This window comes from Triticum urartu, chromosome 5, assembly GCF_003073215.2.
Source record: "Triticum urartu cultivar G1812 chromosome 5, Tu2.1, whole genome shotgun sequence".
NCBI lineage: Eukaryota > Viridiplantae > Streptophyta > Magnoliopsida > Poales > Poaceae > Triticum > Triticum urartu.
In genome coordinates, this window is record NC_053026.1 from 615,228,272 (window position 1) to 615,251,111 (window position 22,840).

At 44.1% G+C, this 22,840-nt stretch overlaps 1 protein-coding gene and 1 long non-coding RNA gene across 2 annotated transcripts in view; both read left to right on the forward strand.

Moving 5' to 3' along the window:
- Positions 1 to 225: 225 nt before the first annotated feature.
- On the forward strand, positions 226 to 1,354 carry LOC125506310. The gene is made up of 2 exons (XR_007282627.1): positions 226 to 810; positions 993 to 1,354. It is a non-coding gene; the product is annotated as an uncharacterized LOC125506310 (long non-coding RNA).
- Positions 1,355 to 9,587: 8,233 nt separating this feature from the next.
- Positions 9,588 to 22,840, forward strand: part of LOC125507548 (callose synthase 3-like) — a 20,177-nt gene continuing 6,924 nt past the window's right edge. The window contains exons 1-4 of the mRNA XM_048672093.1: positions 9,588 to 9,603; positions 18,117 to 18,124; positions 19,397 to 19,405; positions 19,510 to 19,512. Of these exons, the coding sequence (XP_048528050.1) occupies positions 9,588 to 9,603; positions 18,117 to 18,124; positions 19,397 to 19,405; positions 19,510 to 19,512 (36 nt within the window). The remainder of the gene's footprint in view (positions 9,604 to 18,116; positions 18,125 to 19,396; positions 19,406 to 19,509; positions 19,513 to 22,840) is intronic.

The following is a 22,840-nucleotide window of genomic DNA, read 5'->3' on the forward strand; positions in this document are numbered from 1 at the left end:
ATATAGGGCCCTGTGCACTTGTTCCCGAACTCCCCGAACCCGTGCACGAAAAAAAACCAACACCCACTCTCCCCTCGATCCCCAACCACCCCCGATCTCGCCACCGCCCCCCGCTTCCCCTGCCCGCGGCGCCGCCGCCTCCCGCCGCCGCCCCCGCTTCCCCAGCCTCGGCGCCGCCGCCCCCCGCTTCCCTGTCCAGGCGCCTTCACTACCTCGAGTCGCTGACCCGACCTCTGGCGCGCACCAGACTTCCTTCCGCCGCCGCCCCTTGCTCCGGTGCGCCTCCCACCGCACCAAACCGGCAGGCCTCCTCCCCCACGGCCGGCGGGCCTCCTCCCCTAATGGTCGGCGTGCCTCCCCCCTCCCCCCTGGCCAGCGCGCCTCCTCTCCCGCAGTTGGGTCCAGGCCTGCTCCCACGGCCAACGCTGCCAACTGCCCCGGCGCGCCGCCGTCGCCATCTTCCCCAGGGTGAAGCTGCCGCCGTTCCTCGCCGCCAAGATCCAACCTCGCCAGCCACCGACGCACCCGCGGATTGACGGCCACCCTCTCGAGCAGGATCACACGCGGATCGGCGGCCACCGTCTTGAGCAGGATCACACGCGGGCCACTCCCCAAGCCATCCCCTGCCCGTCGACGGGTCGCCGTCCCTGGATCTACGCCCCTCCTCCACCTCCTCCTCCCGGTGGGGCTCTATAGCCGAAGCGCCCAAGCAGTTCACCGTCGTCACCTTGGGCCGTTCAATGACACACCACCTGACCACCAGGACGGTCGACACTGCAGTGCCAAGATCTGCACTTCCACCATGCTCTGGTGAAGTCCTGGCTCCAATTTTTGGAGGGTTCAAATTGTCTTTTGATTCAGTTTCTTCTTTGTTTTGCCTGCTAAATGGATCAAGAACATCACTTGGTAGTTTCAGCATCTCCCGTGCTCTCAGCTCATCTCATTTTTGTGTTGGTGAAATGGATCAGAATCTCATTTTTGTGTAGGATCAGATGTTGGCGCGATCTGGGCTCTCTCGGCAACTGGGGTTGCTCTCTTTCCTCAACCATATGGCTAGCAAAAAGACTGTAACTCCAACCACCAAGGTCATTCCCAATTCCTATGAAGTTCAGACTTCAAAAAGCATGGAGTTCAACCTGACCGTGTTAGTTGAATCACTCGTGGATCAACATCAAGAAGGAGCACCGCTGCTGCCCAACACAGCCACGGCCAGAGGACACAAAAACAGTGCAATTTTTTAATTAACACTATTTCACCTCGAATAGAGCTTGCTGCTCCTGTCATGTATTTGTGTGCTCAGCTTGTTGTAATCCCCCATAGAAAAACATACGTGGACCTTCTTTCTTACTCTCCAGATGTTGTTGTGTGCAACCAGAAAAGTAACTGAACGCTTGTTTTTTTGTGTGTTCTGCAACTCCGTCTCATAGGAAAAAACAAAAAGTACTACCATAATGTTTACTAGTTCTATAAAGAACCCGTCACAAAATCACCACACAAAAAAGGTTTGCATGTTAAGAAAAAAAGTTACTAGTTCGACACACAATCCATCCATCAAATGTGTTCACAAACTATCATTCAGAAAAAATCACATGATCATAGATGACGGGAAAGTTTGATGTTATATTACAGAACTCGTATTTGTCATGTTACTAAAAAATAAAACAAAGAAGTTCAAATTAAAATAACATAACCATTCAAAAAATGTTTATAAAAAAGGATTTACCTAATTTTAAAAAAACTAGAAGTTCAAATTAATATAACGGAGCGGTTCAATATTTACTAAAGCCTCGGATTTCTAACCACTACTAAAGAATAAAAAAACAAAGAAGTTCAAATTAAAAAAAGAGCAGATCAAAATTTCTATTAAAAATAGTATTTCCTGCTTTGAAAAAAACCCTAGAAGTTCAAATTGAAATAACAAAGCAATTTGATAATTGTAGAAAAACTCGTATTTTTCACACTACTAATGAAAAAAAATCAGAATTTCGAATTTAAAAACCTAAGGAGTCCAAATTGAATAAAAAGGAGCAATTTGATGTTTATGCAAAAATTAGTTTTTTCTCATTATTAAAGAATGGGAAGAAGAAGTTCAAAATAAAATAACCAAGTAGTTCGATGCATCAAAATTGGAAAATCCAAATCTTCTGATGGGGAGATCATAAGAAGTTCAAATGAAATAACACAATAATTCAAAAAATAACAAACCACTTTGAAGCTGTTATTTTACCGTTTCTAAATAAAAAACAAGAAGTTCGATTTTTTTAAATAGAGCAGTTCAAAAAACATAAAAAAGACTTTCATCGTTTCTATTTTTTCTAGAAAACACTAGAAGTTCATGTAGCACACGGAGTTTATGTATTAGAGTAATGTATTGGTTGTGCATGTAGCACACGAAGTGTATTTATAATGTTATGTGTAATTTCTTGAATTTCAATAGCATGCGAAGTTCATGTTTAAGAAATTCCTAAGTTCACATGTACCGCATACTGAAGAAATTCATCAATGAAAACCAGGATTTTCCCCGATACTAAAGATTAAACCATGAAGTTCAAAAATAGAAAAAAGACAAATTCGATGTTTATTTTAAAACCGAACACAATTCTTTACTCAAAAAATAAAAATATGTGAAGTTGGAATTAAAATAACTGAGAAGTTCAAATTATATTAAACCCTAGTATTTATAAGCTCAGAAAATAAAAATAAAAAACCAAGAAGTTCAATTGTAAAAAGCGGAAAAGTTTGATATTTATTTGAAAAATCAGATTTTTCTAGTTACTAAAGAATAAAACCAATAAGTTCAATTCCAAATAACGAAGAAGTTCGATGTTTCTAAAAAACCTCCAATTTTGACATTTCTAAAAATACACAATGAAGTTCAAATAAAAAGGTAAAGCGGTTCGATGTCTTTAAAAAACTCAGATATTTTCATGTAATTGAGAGAAGTTCGGATTGATAACTGCGAGAAGTTCAAGTACTACACTATGTGCATTTTGTATGGAAAAAAGAATGAAAAAGCAAAGGGTAAAAGTTTTGTTGCTAGAAGTTCAAGTGCTCGGACCGAGAAAGTTCAAAAATTCTTATGAGAGAGGTTGAACAAAAATACGTGACAGAAGTTCAAGGGGAAAACAACGGGAAGTTCAACTACTACACGGGATGCGTTTCAGGTGAGAATAAAAAGAATGTAAAACTAAAAGCCTAAAAGGTTTGTTGCAAGAAGTTCGCGTGCTCCTCCCAGTGAAGTTCAAGAACTCTAGTGCGAGGCGTCCGACCTTCAATTACATGTAAAAAAGGCAAAAATGATGTTGTTTTTGTCATTTTTAAAACTACTCTCAAACAACAACGAATTTGTAAGGTCTGTCTACATGAAAAAGATGCTCCTATTCATAAGCTTTCCCACAGTATATTATATGCTATATTCCGATGAATGGTTTAAACGTTTTATGTATACTGTTTAAAACATGTTTTTGTGTATTCAAAAAATCCTATTGAACCATCACGTTTATGAAAAACTGATCAACACAGGAAAGTTGCGAGTTTTCAACAGCTTTCCATCGGTATATCATTGCTCAATTCCGATAAGTGGTTTGGGAGTTACGGGCAAAAACGGCACGTCAAAACAGAGTGAAGTTCAAATAGACATGCTCCAGAAGTTCAACTACTTCATGGAGTGCGTTTCCGTTCGCGATGAAGGCAGAAATCATGATCTTTCCATTTTCTAATTTACTTCAAAACGGCAGGAATATCATTTGTGTAAGTTCAAGTTCTCGGTCGGAGAAAGTTAAAAAATATATTGTGAGAGAGGTTTCTACAAAAGGAATATCATTTATGTAACACTGACGAATGGATGCGAAAATTACAAACAAAAATACGTCACAGAAGTTCAACGTGAAAACAGCACGAAGTTCGACTACTATAGTGAATGAATTTCAGATGAAAAACTTTTAAAATCGTCGCGAGTATGAAAAAATGATCAACACGGGAAAGTTGTGTGTTTACAGCAGCTTTCCATCGGTATATCACTTTCTCAATTCCGGTGAGTGGATGGAGAGCTACGAGTAGTGGATGGAGATCTACGAGCAAAAAAAGCACGTGAAAAACAGAGTGAAGTTCAAGTAGACATTCTGAGAAGTTCAAGTTCTTCACGCAGTGCATTTTCGAAGAATCTGTTTCGCGATAAAGGCAGAACGAATGATCTCGCCGTTTTTGAAATTACTTAAAAACAGCTAGGAATCAGAGAAAACCATCAACATAAAAAGTTTCGCATTTTCCGTAGCTTTTCAGCGGTATATTATTTGAGTTTGTAGAAATTATGGCAAAATTACATTTTTAACCATTTTCAAAACTGACATAAAACCGTAATGAATTAGGAGAAACAATATATACAAAAAAGTTTCGCATTTCTTCAAGATTTCCAACGCCATATCATTTGCTGCATTTGGACGTATGGTTAAAAAATTAGCTCGAAAATACGAACTCGGTGGAACTTGTACCATTTTCTAAATTACTTTTAAACCATTCAAAATTAGAAAAAACTTTTAACATAAAAAAGTAGCGCATTGTTTATTCAAGAAGGGTGCGTCGAAGCAGAATGATACAATTAGTGCGATAAGCAAAAAGGTAGGACTATTTGACATGTCCCCTCCAAGGGCAAGCTGAGGAATGGTTTAAAGCATGAATTTCACTCGTTATCAGAGACCACCTGGGAGTTCCATGGTGCGATGTAGCTTTCTGCCTCCTTGGTTGTTGTATCATGTGTCCAGCAAACATACTGCCAGACGGGGTTTCCAGAGAGTAAAGTCCTGAAAGAGAGAGAAAATAATAAGGCGGGAAGCCCCTAGTGCGGTTGAGCCGCGTTTTGGGACGTGTCGTAGTCGTGCCCCCCATCTATGCCCATGGTACTTTCAATGCGTAATTATGTACGCGTGGCACGGATTTCGCCGTTTGGCTGGGACTGGGGTGGGGCCGCATTGCTATGCGAGCTCGGAACATGCCAGGCGGTCTTGTTGCCGATTACTCCGGGCGCGCTTGAAGGTGTTCGGGTCTTTAATCGCCGAACTGGTGGATTGCCTTAAGAGGCTGCTTTGCGCTTCTGCTGCGAGGGCCGCAGTGTGCTCCTCCGTGCGGAGAGAGCGCTCTGTGTTTCCATTGACTGTGATGACCCCCCGAGGTCCTGGCATCTTGAGCTTGAGATATGCATAGTGCGGTACCGCGTTGAATCTCACAAATGCGGTTTGCCCGAGCAGTGCATGATAGCCACTGCGGAACGGGACTATATCAAAGATTAACTCCTCACTTCGGAAGTTATTCGGGGATCCAAAGACCACTTCCAGTGTGACTGAGCCTGTGCAATGGGACTCTACACCTGGTATGACACCTTTGAAGGTCGTTTTTGTGGGTTTGATCCTTCAGGGGTCTATACCCATTTTGCGCACTGTGTCCTGATAAAGCAGGTTCAGGCTGTTGCCGCCGTCCATAAGGACTCAGAGTGAGGTGAAATCCATTGATGATTGGGTCTAGGACCAGTGCGGCGAATCCGCCATGACAGATACTAGTGGGATGGTCCCTGCGATCGAAGGTGATCGGACAAGAGGACCATGGGTTGAACTTTGGGGCGACTGGCTCCAACGCATATACATCCCTTAACGCACGCTTCCGCTCCCTCTTGGGGATGTGGGTTGCGTATATCATGTTCACCATCTGCACTTGTGGGGGGAACCTTTTCTGTCCTCCGGTGTTCGGCGGCCGGGGCTCCTCCTCGTCAACGCTATGTGATCCCTTATCTTTGTTTTTGGTGTTTAACTTGCCGGCCTGCTTGAACACCCAACATTCCCTATTGGTGTGGTTGGCTGGCTCGTCGGGGGTGCCATGTATTTGGCACGAGCGATCGAGTATATGGTCCAAACTGGACGGGCTCGGAATGATTCTTTTGAATGGCTTTTTCCGCTGACCGGGTTTAGAGCCTCTGAATCCGGCATTGACTGTCGTATCTTCGGTATTGTCGTTATTGACGTGGCGCTTATGTTTGTTGCGACGTGACCTGCCATTGCTATCCTTGGTATCTGAAGTACCATGGTTCTTTGATATGTTATTGCTGTGAGCCAGCCAGCTGTCTTCTCCCGCGCAAAAGCGGGTCATGAGTGTCGTGAGGGCTGCCATAGATTTCGGCTTTTCCTGGCCAAGGTGCCAGGCGAGCCACTTGTCGCAGATGTTGTGCTTAAAAGCTGCTAGGGCCTCTACATCCGGACAGTCGACGATTTGATTTTTCTTTGTCAGGAACCGCGTCCAGAATTGCCTAGCCGATTCCTCTGGCTGCTGAATTATGTGGCTCAAGTCATCGGCATCTGGTGGTTGCACATAAGTGCCCTGGAAGTTGTCGAGGAATGCGGCTTCCAGATCTTCCCAACAGCCAATGGATTCTGCTGGCAGGCTATTAAGCCAATGCCGAGCTGGTCCTTTGAGTTTGAGTGGGAGGTATTTGATGGCGTGTAGATCGTCACCGTGGGCCATGTGGATGTGCAGGAGGAAGTCCTCGATCCATACCGCAGGATCTGTTGTACCATCGTATGATTCAATATTTATAGGTTTGAAACCTTCTGGGATTTGATGATCCATTACTTCGTCTGTGAAGCATATGGGGTGTGCGGCGCCTCTGTAATGGGCTATGCCTCGACGCAGCTCGAATGAGTCTTGTCCGCTGTGTTCGGCCCGGCCGGATTTACTTTTACTGTATCCGGCGTGACGGTTATCGTCTCACGTAGTGGCGCGCCTGTTGGGGAACGTAGTAATTTCAAAAAAATTCCTACGCACACGCAAGATCATGGTGATGCACGGCAACGAGAGGGGAGAGTGTTGTCTACGTACCCTCGTAGACTGGAAGCGAAGGCGTTATAACAACGTGGTTGATGTAGTCGTACGTCTTCACGGCCCGACCAATCAAGCACCAAAACTACGGCACCTCCGAGTTTTTGCACACGTTCAGCTCGATGACGATCCCCGGACTCCGATCCAGCGAAGTGTCGGGGATGAGTTCCGTCAGCACAATGGCGTGGTGACGATCTTGATGTTCTACCGTCGCAGGGCTTCGCCTAAGCACCGCTACAATATTATCGAGGATTATGGTGGAGGGGGGCACCGCACACGGCTAAGAGATCAATGATCAATTGTTGTATCTCTGGGGTGCCCCCCTGCCCCCGTATATAAAGGAGTGGAGGAGGGGGCCGGCCAAGGAGGGTGGCGCGCCCAAGGGGGGAGTCCAACTCCCACCGGGAGTAGGACTCCCCTTTTCCTATTAGGAGTAGGAGAGGGAAGGAAGAGGAAGGAGGGAGGAAGGAAAGGGGGGCCGGCCCCCTTCCCAATTCGGATTGGGCTTGGGGGGGGCTCCCTCCCTTGCTCCTTTCCACTAAGGCCCAATAAGGCCCATATACCTCCCGAGGGGTTCTGATAACCTCTCGGTGATCCGGTATTGTCCCAATCTTACCCGGAACCTTTCCGGTGTCCAAATATAGTCGTCCAATATATCGATCTTTATGTCTCAACCATTTCGAGACTCCTCGTCAAGTCCGTGATCACATCCGGGACACCGAACAACCTTCGGTACATCAAGATATATAAACTCATAATGAAACTGTCATCGTAACGTTAAGCGTGCAGACCCTATGGGTTCGAGAACAATGTACACATGACCGAGACACGTCTCCGGTCAATAACCAATAGCGGAACCTGGATGCTCATATTGGCTCCTACATATTCTACGAAGATCTTTATCGGTCAGACCGCATAACAACATACGTTGTTCCCTTTATCATCGGTATGTTACTTGCCCGAGATTCGATCATCGTTATCTCAATACCTAGTTCAATCTCGTTACCGGCAAGTCTCTTTACTCATTCCGTAATACATCATCTTGCAACTAACTCATTGGTTGCAATGCTTGCAAGGCTTAAGTGATGTGCATTACCGAGAGGGCCCAGAGATACCTCTCCGACAATCGGAGTGACAAATCCTAATCTCGAAATACGCCAACCCAACAAGTACCTTCGGAGACACCTGTAGAGCACCTTTATAATCACCCAGTTACGTTGTGATGTTTGGTAGCACACAAAGTGTTCCTCCGGTAAACGGGAGTTGCATAATCTCATAGTCATAGGAACATGTATAAGTCATGAAGAAAGCAATAGCAACAAACTAAACGATCAAGTGCTATGCTAACGGAATGGGTCAAGTCAATCACATCATTCTCCTAATGATGTGATCCCGTTAATCAAATGACAACTCATGTCTATGGTTAGGAAACATAACCATCTTTGATCAACGAGCTAGTCAAGTAGAGGCATACTAGTGACACTCTGTTTGTCTATGTATTCACACATGTATTATGTTTCCGGTTAATACAATTCTAGCATGAATAATAAACATTTATCATGATATAAGGAAATAAATAATAACTTTATTATTGCCTCTACGGCATATTTCCTTCAGCGCCCTCGTGATCTGTTGATCGATCTTGCGTGTTTTGCTTTGTCCTCCAATACGTCTCGCAGGTCTAGCGTATTTCCCCGTGCCTTGACATTTTTATTTGAGTGGCGTCGGGGTGCGGGCTGAGCTTTTGGCTGAAATGCCTCTCTGTCACGGCCACGAGGTGGCCGATCAGCCGCGTCATATGCTGGAGATGTAGGTTTTAATGCTTCCTCCTCCAGTCGGGGTAGCAACCTGCGCTTTGGGTAACTCTTGGAGGGGCGTTCGAGTTCATATTCTTCGGCCGCAAGGACTTTAGTCCATCTGTCAACTAGCAAATCTTGATCAGCTTGAAGCTGCTGCTGCTTTTTCTTAAGGCTACTTGCCGTGGCTATAAGCCGGCACTTGAAGCGCTCTTGCTCGACGGGATCCTCCGGCGTGACAAATTCATCGTCATCGAGGCTTGCCTCATCTTCAGAGGGAGGCATGTAATTATCATCCTCCGCCTCTCCATCTGCCGCTCTCTCGGGAGGGCTGGCTTCTCCATCCTCCTGCTCTAAATCTTGCTGGAGGGGATTGTTGCCGTCTTCGGCACTGTCCGGATTGCTATTATCTCCTGTGCCGGTGTCACCGCTTTTGCTTTGGCGAGACTTAGAGCGGCGCCGCTGACGCTGGCGCTTGGGTTGCTTCTTGGAGGGGTCATCCTCCGCTGTCTCGTCGCCATTGCCTTCTTTGGGTGTGTCCACCATGTATATATCATATGATGAGGTGGCTGTCCAATGCCCTGTGGGCAGTGGTTCCTCTTTGTCTCCCGCATCGTCGTCCATACCGTCGATGTCTTCGGAGTCGAAGTCGAGCATGTCGGTCAAATTGTCGACAGTGGCTACTAAGTGGGTGGTGGGTGGGCGGCGAATTTCTTCATCATCCGCATCCCAATCATGCCGAACATAGTTCGGCCAGGACTCTCTTGACAGGGAGAGAGACCTTAATGAGTTCAGTATGTCGCCGAAAGGCGAGTGCTGAAAGATATCCGCGGAGGTGAACTCCATGATCGGCGCCCAGTCGGATTCGATAGGCACGGGCGCAGGCGGTTCGGGGTCCGTTGCCGGGGAAGAATCCGGCAGTTCGGCATCATGGCTCCCATGAAGGGTAAGGTCGATACTCGGCTCGATCGCCGCTGAGAATACGGCCTCAGTGGCGGGGTCTATCCACCCATCCATGGATGGTGCAATTGGCTCCGAATTGAGGGTCGGAGCGATTGCCGGTGCGGTCTCCTGAACATTGTCCGATGGTAGAGCAAATCATGCTCATCGTGACCATGCGACGCACTCAGCAGGGGCTCGAATCCGTCGAAGATCAAGTCTCCGCGGATGTCGGACGTGTAGTTTAAGCTTCCAAACCAGACCTGGTGGCCAGGGGCGTAACTCTCAATCTGCTCCAGACGGCAAAGCGAGTTGGCCCGCAGTGCGAAGCTGCCGAATACAAAGATCTGTTCGGGGAGAAAAGTATCACCCTGGAATGCATCGCTATCGATGATCAAAGGAGCCATCAAGCCTAACGGTGACGACACAGAGGAACTCTCAATGAAAGCACTAATGTCGGTGTTAAAACCAGCGGATCTTGGGTAGGGGGTCCCGAACTTTGCGTCTAGGCGGATGGTAACAGGAGGCAGGGGACACGATGTTTTACCCAGGTTCGGGCCCTCTTGATGGAGGTAAAACCCTACGTCCTGCTTGATTATTCTTGATAATATGAGTAGTACAAGAGTAGATCTACCACGAGATCAGAGAGGCTAAACCCTAGAAGCTAGCCTATGGTATGATTGTATGTTGTCCTACGGACTAAAACCCTCCGGTTTATATAGACACCGGAGGGGGGCTAGGGTTACACAAGGTCGGTTACAAAGGAGGAGATATACATATCCGTATTGCCTAGCTTGCCTTCCACGCCAAGGAGAGTCCCATCCAGACACGGGACGAAGTCTCCAATCTTGTATCTTCATAGTCCAACAGTCCGGCCAAAGGATATAGTCCGGCTGTCCGGATACCCCCCTAATCCAGGACTCCCTCAACGGTCATCACCGGTAAGTATCCCAATTATTGTCACTTCGGGGTTAATAGATCATAACACATAATAGGTGACTATAGACTTGCAAGATAGGATCAAGAACACTCATATATTGATGAAAACATAATAGGTTCAGATCTGAAATCATGGCACTCGGGCCCTAGTGAGAAGCATTAAGCATAGCAAAGTCATAGCAACATCAATCTCAGAACATAGTGGACACTAGGGATCAAAACCTAACAAAACTAACTCGATTACATGATAGATCCCATCCAACCCATCACCGTCCAGCAAGCCTACGATGGAATTACTCATGCACGGCGGTGAGCATCATGAAATTGGTGATGGAGGATGGTTGATGATGACGATGGCGACGGATTCCCCTCTCCGGAGCCCCGAACAGACTCCAGATCAGCCCTCCCGAGAGGTTTTAGGGCTTGGCGGCGGCTCCATATCGTAAAATGCGATGATTTCTTCTCTCTGGTTTTTTTCTCCCCGAAACTCAATATATGGAGTTGGAGTTGGAGTCGGAGAGGCAACAGGGGGCCCACGAGGTAGGGGGTGCGCCCTCCACCCCCGTGGAGAGGTGGTGGGCCCCCTGACCTTCATCTTTTGCAGGTATTTTTCTTATTTTCTGAAAAGTGGCTCCGTGAAGTTTCAGGTCATTCCGAGAACGTTTGTTCCTGCACATAAATAACACCATGGTAATTCTGCTGAAAACAGCGTCAGTCCGGGTTAGTTCCATTCAAATCATGCAAGTTATAGTCCAAAACAAGGGCAAAAGTGTTTGGAAAAGTAGATACGACGGAGACGTATCAACTCCCCCAAGCTTAAACCTTTGCTTGTCCTCAAGCAATTCAGTTGACAAACTGAAAGTGATAAAGAAAAACTTTTACAAACTCTGTTTGCTCTTGTTGTTGTAAATATGTAAAGCCAACATTCAAGTTTTCAGCAAAGATTATAACTAACCACATTCGCAATAACGCATAGGTCTCATGTTTACTCATATCAATAGCATAATCAACTAGCGAGCCATAATAATAAATCTCGGATGACAACATTTTCTCAAAACAATCATAATATGATATAACAAGATGGTATCTCGCTAGCCCTTTCTGAGACCGCAAAACATAAATGCAGAGCACCTTTAAAGACCAAGGACTGACTAGACATTGTAATTCATGGTAAAAGAGATCCAGTCAAGTCATACTCAATGTAAACTAACAATAATGAATGCAAATGACAGCGGTGCTCTCCAACTTGTGCTTTTTAATAAGAGGATGATGACTCAGCATAAAAGTAAATAGATAGGCCCTTCGCAGAGGGAAGCGGGGATTTGTAGAGGAGCCAGAGCTCGGTTTTGAAATAAAGGTGAATAATATTTTGAGCGGTATACTTTCATTGTCAACATAACAACCAAGAGATGGCGATATCTTCCATGCTACACACATTATAGGCGGTTCCCAAACAGAATGGTAAAGTTTATACTCCCCCTTCCACCAACAAGCATCAATCCATGGCTTGCTCGAAACAACAAGTGCCTCCAACTAACAAGAGTCCCAGGGGAAGCTTTGTTTGCAATTATTCTGATTTAGTTTGCATAAAGCATGAGACTGGGCATCCCGGTGACCAGCCATTTATCTCGTGAGTGAGGAGCGGAGTCCACTCCTCTTGAGAATAACCTGCCTAACATGGAAGATACAGACAGCCCTAGTCGATACATGAGCTATTCGAGCATACAAAACATGATAATTATTTGAAGGTTTAGAGTTTGGCACATACAAATTTACTTGGAACGACAGGTAGATACCGTATATAGGTAGGTATAGTGGACTCATGTGGAATAACTTTGGGGTTTAAGGGATTGAATGCACAAGCAGTATTCCCGCTTAGTACAAGTGAAGGCTAGCAAAAGACTGGGAAGCGACCAGCTAGAGAGCGACAACAGTCATGAACATGCATTAAAATTAATCAACACTGAAGGCAAGCAAGAGTAGGATATAATCCACCATGAACATAAATATCATGAAGGCTATGTTGATTTTGTTTCAACTACATGCGTGAACATGCGCCAAGTCAAGTCACTTAAATCATTCAGAGGAGGATACCACCCTATCATACTACATCATAACTATCTCAATAGCATGTTGGCACACAAGGTAAACAATTATAACTCATAGCTAATTAAGCATGGCACAAGAAACTATGATCTCTAGTTGTCATTGCAAACATGTTTATTCATAATAGGCTGAATCAGGAATGATGAACTAATCATATTTACAAAAACAAAAGAGGTCGAGCTCATACCAGCTTTTCTCATCTCAGTCAGTCCATCATATATCATCATAATTGCCTTTCACTTGCACGACCGAACAATGTGAATAATAATAATAGTGCATGTGCATTGGACTAAGCTGGAATCTGCAGGCATTCAATAAACAGGAGAAGACAAGGCAATATGGGCTCTTTTGTCAGATAAACAAATATGCATATAAGAGCCAATTCAATAATTTAATTATGGTCTTCTCCTATCGACCCCCAAAGAAAAGAAAAGAAATAAAACTATTTACACGGGAAAGCTCCCAACAAGCAAAAGAAGAACAAGAAATCTTTTGGGGTTTTCTTTTTAATTACTACTACAAGCATGGAAATTAAACTAACTAAAAGCTACAACTAATTGTTTTTGGTTTTTCTTAAGGTTAATTAAACACAGAAGAAGAAAGCATAAAAAGGAAAATAAACTAGCATGGATGATACAATGAAAAAGTATGAGCATCGACATCTAGCAATGAGTGTGTGAACATAAATGTAATGTCGGTGGAAAATACGTACTCCCCCAAGCTTAGGCTTTTGGCCTAAGTTGGTCTATGGCCACGGCTGGCCTGGCGGATATCCATAATAGTAGTTGGGGTCGTACTGAGATGCAGCGGCTATCGCCTGCTGAGCTGCAGCGTGGCGACGAGCGACCTCTGCTCTCCTCTCGTACTCATCTGCCTCCTCTCTGGTAATGGTATATCTTCCTTTTGCCTGATAATCAAAGAAGGCAGGAGCAGGGAGAGTAATATGGACAGCACGGCGTCTGTCAAAGATTAGTCGATACTGGAGAGGTGATTCATTCCTCTCGACAAACTGGTGGTGAACCATAGCATTAAAATCTAGATAAGCAGGAGGTAATTCAATATCATCTTCGCGTATGGCTATACCAAGAAAATTAGCTACGCGGGTTGCATAAATCCCACCAAAGAAATCTCCATTAAATCTATTAAGATGCAACCTACGTGCAACAATGGCTCCCAAATTATAAGATTTGTCTCCTAACACAGCACTCCGAAGAATACTGAGGTCAGGGACACACATGTGACATGCCTCATCTTTACCATTAATGCATCTACCTATAAAGAGAGCAAAATAATGTATAGCAGGAAAGTGAATGCTCCCTATGGTGGCTTGTGTTCTATCTCTAGATTCCCCCACAGTTATACTAGCAAGAAAATCTCTAAATTCGGATTTGTGAGGGTCCCTTATACTACCCCATTGTGGAAGTTTGCAAGCAGTGGTAAAATCATCTAAGTCCATAGTGTAAGAATTTTCATAAAGATCAAACATGACAGTTGGAGAATTACGTGAAGTTGAAAATTCAAACCTCTTCACAAAGGTACTGGTGAGGTTGTGATACTGGCTGCACTTCTCTTCCTCGAAGCTCACAAGATCAGCGTTACGCAAATATGCGTTAAATTCTTCTTTGATTCCCGCTCGATCCATAAAGTTTTCAGAAGGCCATTCACAAGGACGCACTGGAGCGTCTCTTGGTGGCTCATCATCAGCATCACGCATTGCAATCCTGGGTCCTTGCTTCCTTGCAGAACCACCTTGGAACATTTTCCTAAGCATATTTCTTCCTCTGAAAAATTCTGAAAATCATGCTCCGACTTCGTTACATAACGGTTCACCATACGTGCATGCTACGGGAATCACAAACTCTAACACAAGTATTCTTTAAATTCACAACTACTCAACTAGCATGACTTTAATATTATCACCTCCATATCTCAAAACAATTATCATGCTTCAATCTTTTCTTAGTATTCAACACACACAAAAGAAAGTTTCGCAAATCTTGAATACCAAGCATATTATTATTAAGCAAATTACCATGCTAGTAAGAGACTCTCAAAATAATTTAAGTGAGGCATGAGAGATCAATAGTTTCTTTAAAACGAATCCACCACCGTGCTCTAAAAGATCTAAGTGAAGCACATAGAGCAAAATTATAACGCTCAAAAGATATAAGTGAAGCACATAGAGCAAAATTATCTAGCTCAAAAGATATAAGTGAAGCACATAGAGCATTCTATCAAATTTTAATTCATGTATGGCTCTCTCAAAAGGTGTGTACAGCAAGGATGATTTTGGAATACTAAGACACAAAGACACAAATAATATAAGACGCTCCAAGCAAAACACATATCATGTTGGTGAATAAAAATATAGCTCCAAGTAAATTACCGATGGAAGTGGACGAAAAGAGGGGATGCCTTCCGGGGCATCCCCAAGCTTTGACTTTTTGGTGTCCTTGGATTATCTTGGGGGTTCCATGGGCATCCCCAAGCTTAGGCTATTTCCACTCCTTGTTCCATGATCCATCAAAAGAATTCGAGCTCGGTACCCGGGGATCCTCTAGAGTCGACCTGCAGGCATGCAAGCTTGAGTATTCTATAGTCTCACCTAAATAGCTTGGCGTAATCATGGTCATAGCTGTTTCCTGTGTGAAATTGTTATCCGCTCACAATTCCACACAACATACGAGCCGGAAGCATAAAGTGTAAAGCCTGGGGTGCCTAATAGACCCTAATCCTGGACTCCTCACTGACCTGTAATCAACCAGAGAAGTCCGCACCAGAGTGGTACGGTAATCCTGTTCTGAAGTCATGTTATACCATGACGAACCTACGAACTATGAGGAAGCGATGTGAGCACAGATTCCGCAAAATGGCTTGAAGCCATGAAATCTGAGATGGGATCCATGTATGAGAACAAAGTGGACTTTGGTTGACTTGCCCGATGATCGGCAAGCCATAGAATAAATGGATCTTCAAGAAGAAGACTGACGCTGACGGTAATGTTACTGTCTACAAAGCTCGACTTGTGCGAAAGGTTTTCGACAAGTTCAAGGAGTTGACTACGATGAGACCTTCTCACCCGTAGCGATGCTTTGTCCGAATCATGTTAGCAATTGCCGCATTTTATGATTATGAAATTTGGCAAATGGATGTCAAAACTGCATTCCTGAATGGATTTCTGGAAGAAGAGTTGTATATGATGCAACCAAAGGTTTTGTCGATCAAAGGGAGCTAACAAAGTGTGCAAGCTCCACGATCCATTTATGGGTGCAAGCCTCTAGGAGTTGGAATAAATGTGGAAATATGCCCTAGAGGCAATAATAAATTAGTTATTATTATATTTCCTTATTCATGATAATCGTTTATTATCCATGCTAGAATTGTATTGATAGGAAACTCAGATACATGTGTGGATACATAGACAACACCATGTCCCTAGTAAGCCTCTAGTTGACTAGCTCGTTGATCAATAGATGGTTACGGTTTCCTGACCATGGAAATTGGATGTCGTTGATGACGGGATCACATCATTAGGAGAATGATGTGATGGACAAGACCCAATCCTAAGCCTAGCACAAGATCGTGTAGTTCGTATGCTAAAGCTTTTCTAATGTCAAGTATCATTTCCTTAGACCATGAGATTGTGCAACTCCCGGATACCGTAGGAATGCTTTGGGTGTACCAAACGTCACAACGTAATTGGGTGGCTATAAAGGTGCACTGTGGGTATCTCCGAAAGTGTCTATTGGGTTGGCACGAATCGAGACTGGGATTTGTCACTCCGTGTAACGGAGAGGTATCTCTGGGCCCACTCGGTAGGACATCATCATAATGTGTACAATGTGACCAAGGAGTTGATCACGGGATGATGTGTTACGGAATGAGTAAAGAGACTTGCCGGTAACGAGATTGAACGAGGTATCGGGATACCGACGATCGAATCTCGGGCAAGTATCGTACCGATAGACAAAGGGAATTGTATACGGGATTGATTAAATCCTCGACATCGTGGTTCATCCGATGAGATCATTATGGAACATGTGGGAGCCAACATGGGTATCCAGATCCCGCTGTTGGTTATTGACCGGAGAGTCGTCTCGGTCATGTCTGCGGGTCTCCCGAACCCGTAGGGTCTACACACTTAAGGTTCGGTGACGCTAGGGTTGTAGAGATATTAGTATGCGGTAACCCGAAAGTTGTTCGGAGTCCCGGATGAGATCCCGGACGTCACGAGGAGTTCCGGAATGGTCCGGAGGTGAAGATTTATATATAGGAAGTCTAGTTCCGGCCATTGGGAAAGTTTCGGGGGTAATCGGTATTGTATCGGGACCACCGGAAGGGTCCCGGGGGTCCACCGGGTGGGGCCACCTATCCCGGAGGGTCCCATGGGCTGAAGTGGGAGGGGAACCAGCCCCTGGTGGGCTGGTGCGCCCCCATGGGCCTCCCCCTGCGCCTAGGGTTGGAAACCCTAGGGGTGGGGGGCGCCCCACCTGACTTGGGGGGCAAGTCCCCCTTGGCCGCCGCCCCCCCTTGGAGATGGGATCTCCTAGGGCCGGCGCCCCCCTTAGGGGCCCTATATATAGTGGGGGGGAGGGAGGGCAGCCGCACCCAGTAGTCCCTGGCGCCTCCCTCTCCCTCTGTGACACCTCTCCCTCTCGTTGGTGCTTGGCGAAGCCCTGACGAGATCCCGCTGCTTCCACCACCACGACGTCGTGCTGCTGGATCTCGATCAACCTCTCCTCTCCCCTTGCTGGATCAAGAAGGAGGAGACGTCTCTCCGTTCCGTACAAGTGTTGAACCCGGAGGTGCCGTCCATTCGGCGCTAGAATCATCGGTGATTTGGATCACGACGAGTACGACTCCATCAACCCCGTTCTCTTGAACGCTTCCTCTTAGCGATCTTCAAGGGTATGAAGATGCACTCCCTCTCTCTCGTTGCTAGTATCTCCTAGATTGATCTTGGTGACACGTAGGAAAATTTTGAATTATTGCTACGTTCCCCAACAGTGGCATCATGAGCTAGGTCTATGCGTATTTTCTATGCACGAGTAGAAAACAAGTTGTTGTGGGCGTCGATTTTGTCAATTTACTTGTCGTTACTAGTCTTATCTTGATTCGGCGGCATCGTGGGATGAAGCGGCCCGGACCGACCTTACACGTACTCTTACGTGAGACAGGTTCCACCGACTGACATGCACTAGTTGCATAAGGTGGCTAGCGGGTGTCTGTCTCTCCCACTTTAGTCGGATCGGATTCGATGAAAAGGGTCCTTATGAAGGGTAAATAGAAATTAGCATATCACGTTGTGGTTTTGGCGTAGGTAAGAAACGTTCTTGCTAAGAAACCTATAGCAGCCACATAAAAATTTGCAATAACAATTAGAGGACGTCTAACTTGTTTTTGCAGCATATGCCGTGTGATGTGATATGGCCAAAAGGATGTGATGAATGATATATGTGATGTATGAGATTGATCATGTTCTTGTAATAGGAATCACGACTTGCATGTCGATGAGTATGACAACCGGCAGGAGCCATAGGAGTTGTCTTAATTTATTTATGACCTGCGTGTCAACATAAACGTCATGTCATTACTTTACTTTATTGCTAAACTTTAGCCATAGTAGTAGAAGTAATAGATGACGAGACAACTTCATGAAGACACGATGATGGAGATCATGGTGTCATGCCGGTGCAGATGATGATCATGGCGCCCCAAAGATGGAGATCAAAAGGAGCAAAATGATATTGGCCATATCATGTCACTATTTGATTACATGTGATGTTTATCATGTTTTACATCTTATTTTCTTAGAACGACAGTAGCTTAAATAAGATGATCCCTCGCAATAATTTCAAGAAAGTGTTCCCCCTAACTGTGCACCGTTGCGAAGGTTCGTTGTTTCGAAGCACCACGTGATGATCGGGTGTGATAGATTCTAACGTTCGAATACAACGGGTGTAAGCTAGATTTACACACCAATACACTTAGGTTGACTTAACGAGCCTAGCATGTACAGACATGGCCTCGGAACAAGGAAGACCGAAAGGTTGAACATGAGTTGTATAGAAGATATGATCAACATGAAGATGTTCACCGATGATGACTAGTCCGTCTCACATGATGATCGGACACGACCTAGTTGACTCGGGTCATGTATCACTTAGATGACTAGAGGGATGTCTATCTAAGTGGGAGTTCATTGAATAATTTGATTAGATGAACTTAATTATCATGAACATAGTCAAAAGGTCTTTGCAAATTATGTCGTAGCTCACGATTTGGTTCTACTGTTTTAGATATGTTCGTAGAGAGAATTTAGTTGAGAGTTGACAGTAGCAATTATGCGGACTGTGTCCGTGAACTGAGAATTGTCCTCATTGCTGCATAGAAGGGTTATGTCCTTAATGCACCGCTCAGTGCGTTGAACCTCGAGCGTCGTTTGTAGATGTTGGGAAACATCTGACATACACATTTTAATGACTACGTGATAGTTCAGTGCGTAATACTAACGGTTTAGAATTGTGGCACCAAAGACGTTTTTGAAACGTCGCAGAACATATGAGATGTTCCAAAGACTGAAATTGGGATTTCAGACTAGTGCCCACGTCAAGAGGTATGAGACCTCTGACAAGTCTCTTAAGCCTGCAAACTAAGGGAGAGAAGCTCAATCGTTGAGCATGTGCTCAGATTGTCTGAGTACTACAATCGCTTGAATCGAGTGGGAGTTAATCTTCCAGATGAGATAGTGATAGTTCTCCATAGTCACTGCCACCAAGCTATTAGAGCTTAGTGATGAACTATAACATATCGGGGATAGACATGATGATCCTTGAGCAATTCGCGATGTTTGACACCGTGAAAGTAGAAATCAAGTAGGAGCATCAATTGTTGATGGTTAGTAAGACCACTAGTTTCAAGAAGGGCAAGGGAAAGAAGGGATACTTCATGAGACGACAAATCAGTTGCTGCTCTAGTGAAGAAACCCAAGGTTGAACCAAGCCCGAGACTAAGTGCTTCTATAATGAGGGGAACGGTCACTGAAGCAGAAATACCCTAGATCCTTGGTAGATGAGAAGGCTGGCAAGGTCGACAGAAGTATTTTGAATATACATTATATTATTGTGTACTTTACTAGTACTCCTAGCAGCACCAGGGTAATAAATACCGATTCGGTTGCTAAGTGTTAGTAACTCGAAATAAAAGGCTACGGAGACTGGCTAAAGGTGAGATGACGATATGTTGGAAGTGTTTCCAAGGTTGATGTGATCAAACATCGCACGCTCCCTCTACCATCGGGATTGGTGTTAAACCTAAATAATTGTTATTTGGTGTTTGCATTGAGCATAGACATGATTGGATTATGTTTATTGCAATACGGTTATTCATTTAAGGAGAATAATGGTTACTCTGTTTATTTGAATAATACCTTCAATGGTCTTGCACCTAAAATGAATGGTTTATTGAATCCCGATTGTAGTGATACACATGTTCATGCCAAAAGATATAAAATAGTAATGATAGTACCACATACTTGGGGCACTGCAATTTGAGTCATAAAACGCATGAAGAAGCTCCATGTTGATGGATCTTTGGACTCACTTGATTTTGAATCACTTGAGACATGCGAACCATGCCTATTGGTATATATGCATGAAGAAACTCCATACAGATGGATCGTTTGGACTCACTTGATTTTGAATCACTTGAGACATGCAAATCATACCACATGGGCAAGATGACTGAAAGCCTCGTTTTCAGTAAGATGGAACAAGAAAGCAACTTGTTGGAAGTAATACATTTTGATGTGTGCAGTCCAATGAGTGCTGAGGCACGTAGTGGATATCGTTATGTTCTTACTTCACACATGATTTGAGTAGATGCTAAGTATATTTACTTGATGAAACACAAGTCTGAATTATTGAAAGGTTTAAGTAATTTCAGAGTGAAGTTGAAGATCGTCGTGACAATATGATAAAATGTCTATGATATGATCAAAGAGATGAATATCTGAGTTACGAGTTTGGCACACAATTAAGACATTGTGGAAATTGTTTCACAACTAATACCGCCTGGACCACCATAGTGTGATGGTGTGTCCGAACATCACAACTGCACCCTATTGGATATGGTGCATACCATGATGTCTCTTATCGAATTACCACTATCGTTTATGGGTTAGGCATTAGAGACAACCGCACTCACTTTAAATAGGGCACCACACAATTCCGTTTGAGACGACACCGTATGAACTATGGTTTAGAGAAACCTAAGCCGTCGTTTCTTAAAAGTTTGGGGCTGCGATGCTTATGTGAAAAAGTTCCAGGCTGATGAGCTCGAACCCAAAGCGGATAAATGCATCTTCATAGAATACCCAAAAATAGTTGGGTATATCTCCTATTTCAGATCCGGAAGCAAAAGTGATTGTTTCTAGAAACGGGTCCTTTCTCGAGGAAAAGTTTCTCTCAAAAGAATTGAGTGGGAGGATGGTGGAGACTTGATGAGGTTATTGAACCGTCACTTCAACTAGTGTGTAGCAGGGCACAGGAAGTCGTTCCTGTGGCACCTACACCAATTGAAGTGGAAGCTTATGATAGTGATCATGAAACTTCGGATCAAGTCACTACCAAACCTCGTAGGACGACAAGGATGCGTACTACTTCAGAGTGGTACGTAATCCTGTCTTGGAAGTCATGTTGCTAGACAACAATGAACCTACGAGCTATGGAGAAGCGATGGTGGGCCCAGATTCCGAAAATTGGCTCGAGGCCATAAAATCCGAGAGAGGATCCATCTATGAAAACAAAGTGTAGACTTTGGAAGAACTACTTGATTGGGTACATATGGATTTTAAAAGGAAGACAGACGATGATGGTAAGTGTCACCATTAAGAAAGCTCGACTTGTCGTTAAGATGTTTCCCGACAAGTTCAAGGAGTTGACTACGATGAGACTTTCTCACTCGTAGCGATGCTGAAGTCGATTGGAATTATGTTAGCAGTTACTGCATTATTTATGAAATCTTGCAGATAGGATGTCAAAACATTGTTTCCTCGACGTTTTTCTTGAGGAAAGGTTGTATGTGATACAACCAGAAGGTTTTGTCAATCCTGAAAGATGCTGACAAGTATGCAAAGCTCCAGAAATCCTTCTAAGGACTGTAGTAAGCATCTCGGAATTGGAATGTACGCTTTGATGAGATGATCAAAGATTTTGGGTTTATACAAAGTTTATGAGAAAGTTGTATTTCCAACGAAGTGAGTGGGAGCACTATAGAATTTTTTATGAGTATATGTTGTTCACATATTGTTGATCAGAAATGATGTAGAACTTCTGGAAAGCATGCAGGGTTATTTGAAAAGTGTTTTTCAATGGAAAACCTGGATTAAGCTACTTGAACATTGAGCATCAAGATCTATAAGGATAGATCAAAATCGCTTAATAGTACTTTCAAACGAACACATACCATGACAAAATTTTGAAGGAGTTCAAAAATAGATGACAAAGAAGGAGTTCTTGGCTGTGTTATAAGGTATGAGTATTGAGTAAAACTCAAGACCTGACCACGGCAGAATAGAGAGAAAGGACGAAGGTCGTCCCCTATGCTTTAGACGTAGGCTCTAAAGTATGCAATGTTGTGTACCGCACCTGAAGTGTGCTAAGCCATGAGTCAGTCAAGGGGTACAAGTGTGATCTAGGAATGGATCACAGGACAACGGTCAAGGTTATCCTTAGTAACTAGTGCACTAAGGAATTTTCTCGATTATGGAGGTGGTAAAAGAGTTCGTCGTAAAGGGTTACGTCGATGCAAACTTTGACACTAATCCGGATGACTCTGAGTAGTAAACCGGATTCGCATAGTAGAACAATTATTTGGAATAGCTCCAAGTAGCGCGTGGTAGCTGCATCTACAAGATGACATAGAGATTTGTAAATCACACATGGATCTGAAAGGTTCAGACTCATTGACTAATAAACCTCTCTCACAAGCAAGATATGAACAAACCCCATGGGTGTTGGATTCATTGCAATCACATAGTGATGTGAACTAGATTATTGACTCTAGTGCAAGTGGGAGACTGTTGGAAATATGCCCTAGAGGCAATAATAAATTAGTTATTATTATATTTCCTTGTTCATGATAATCGTTTATTATCCATGCTAGAATTGTATTGATAGGAAACTCAGATACATGTGTGG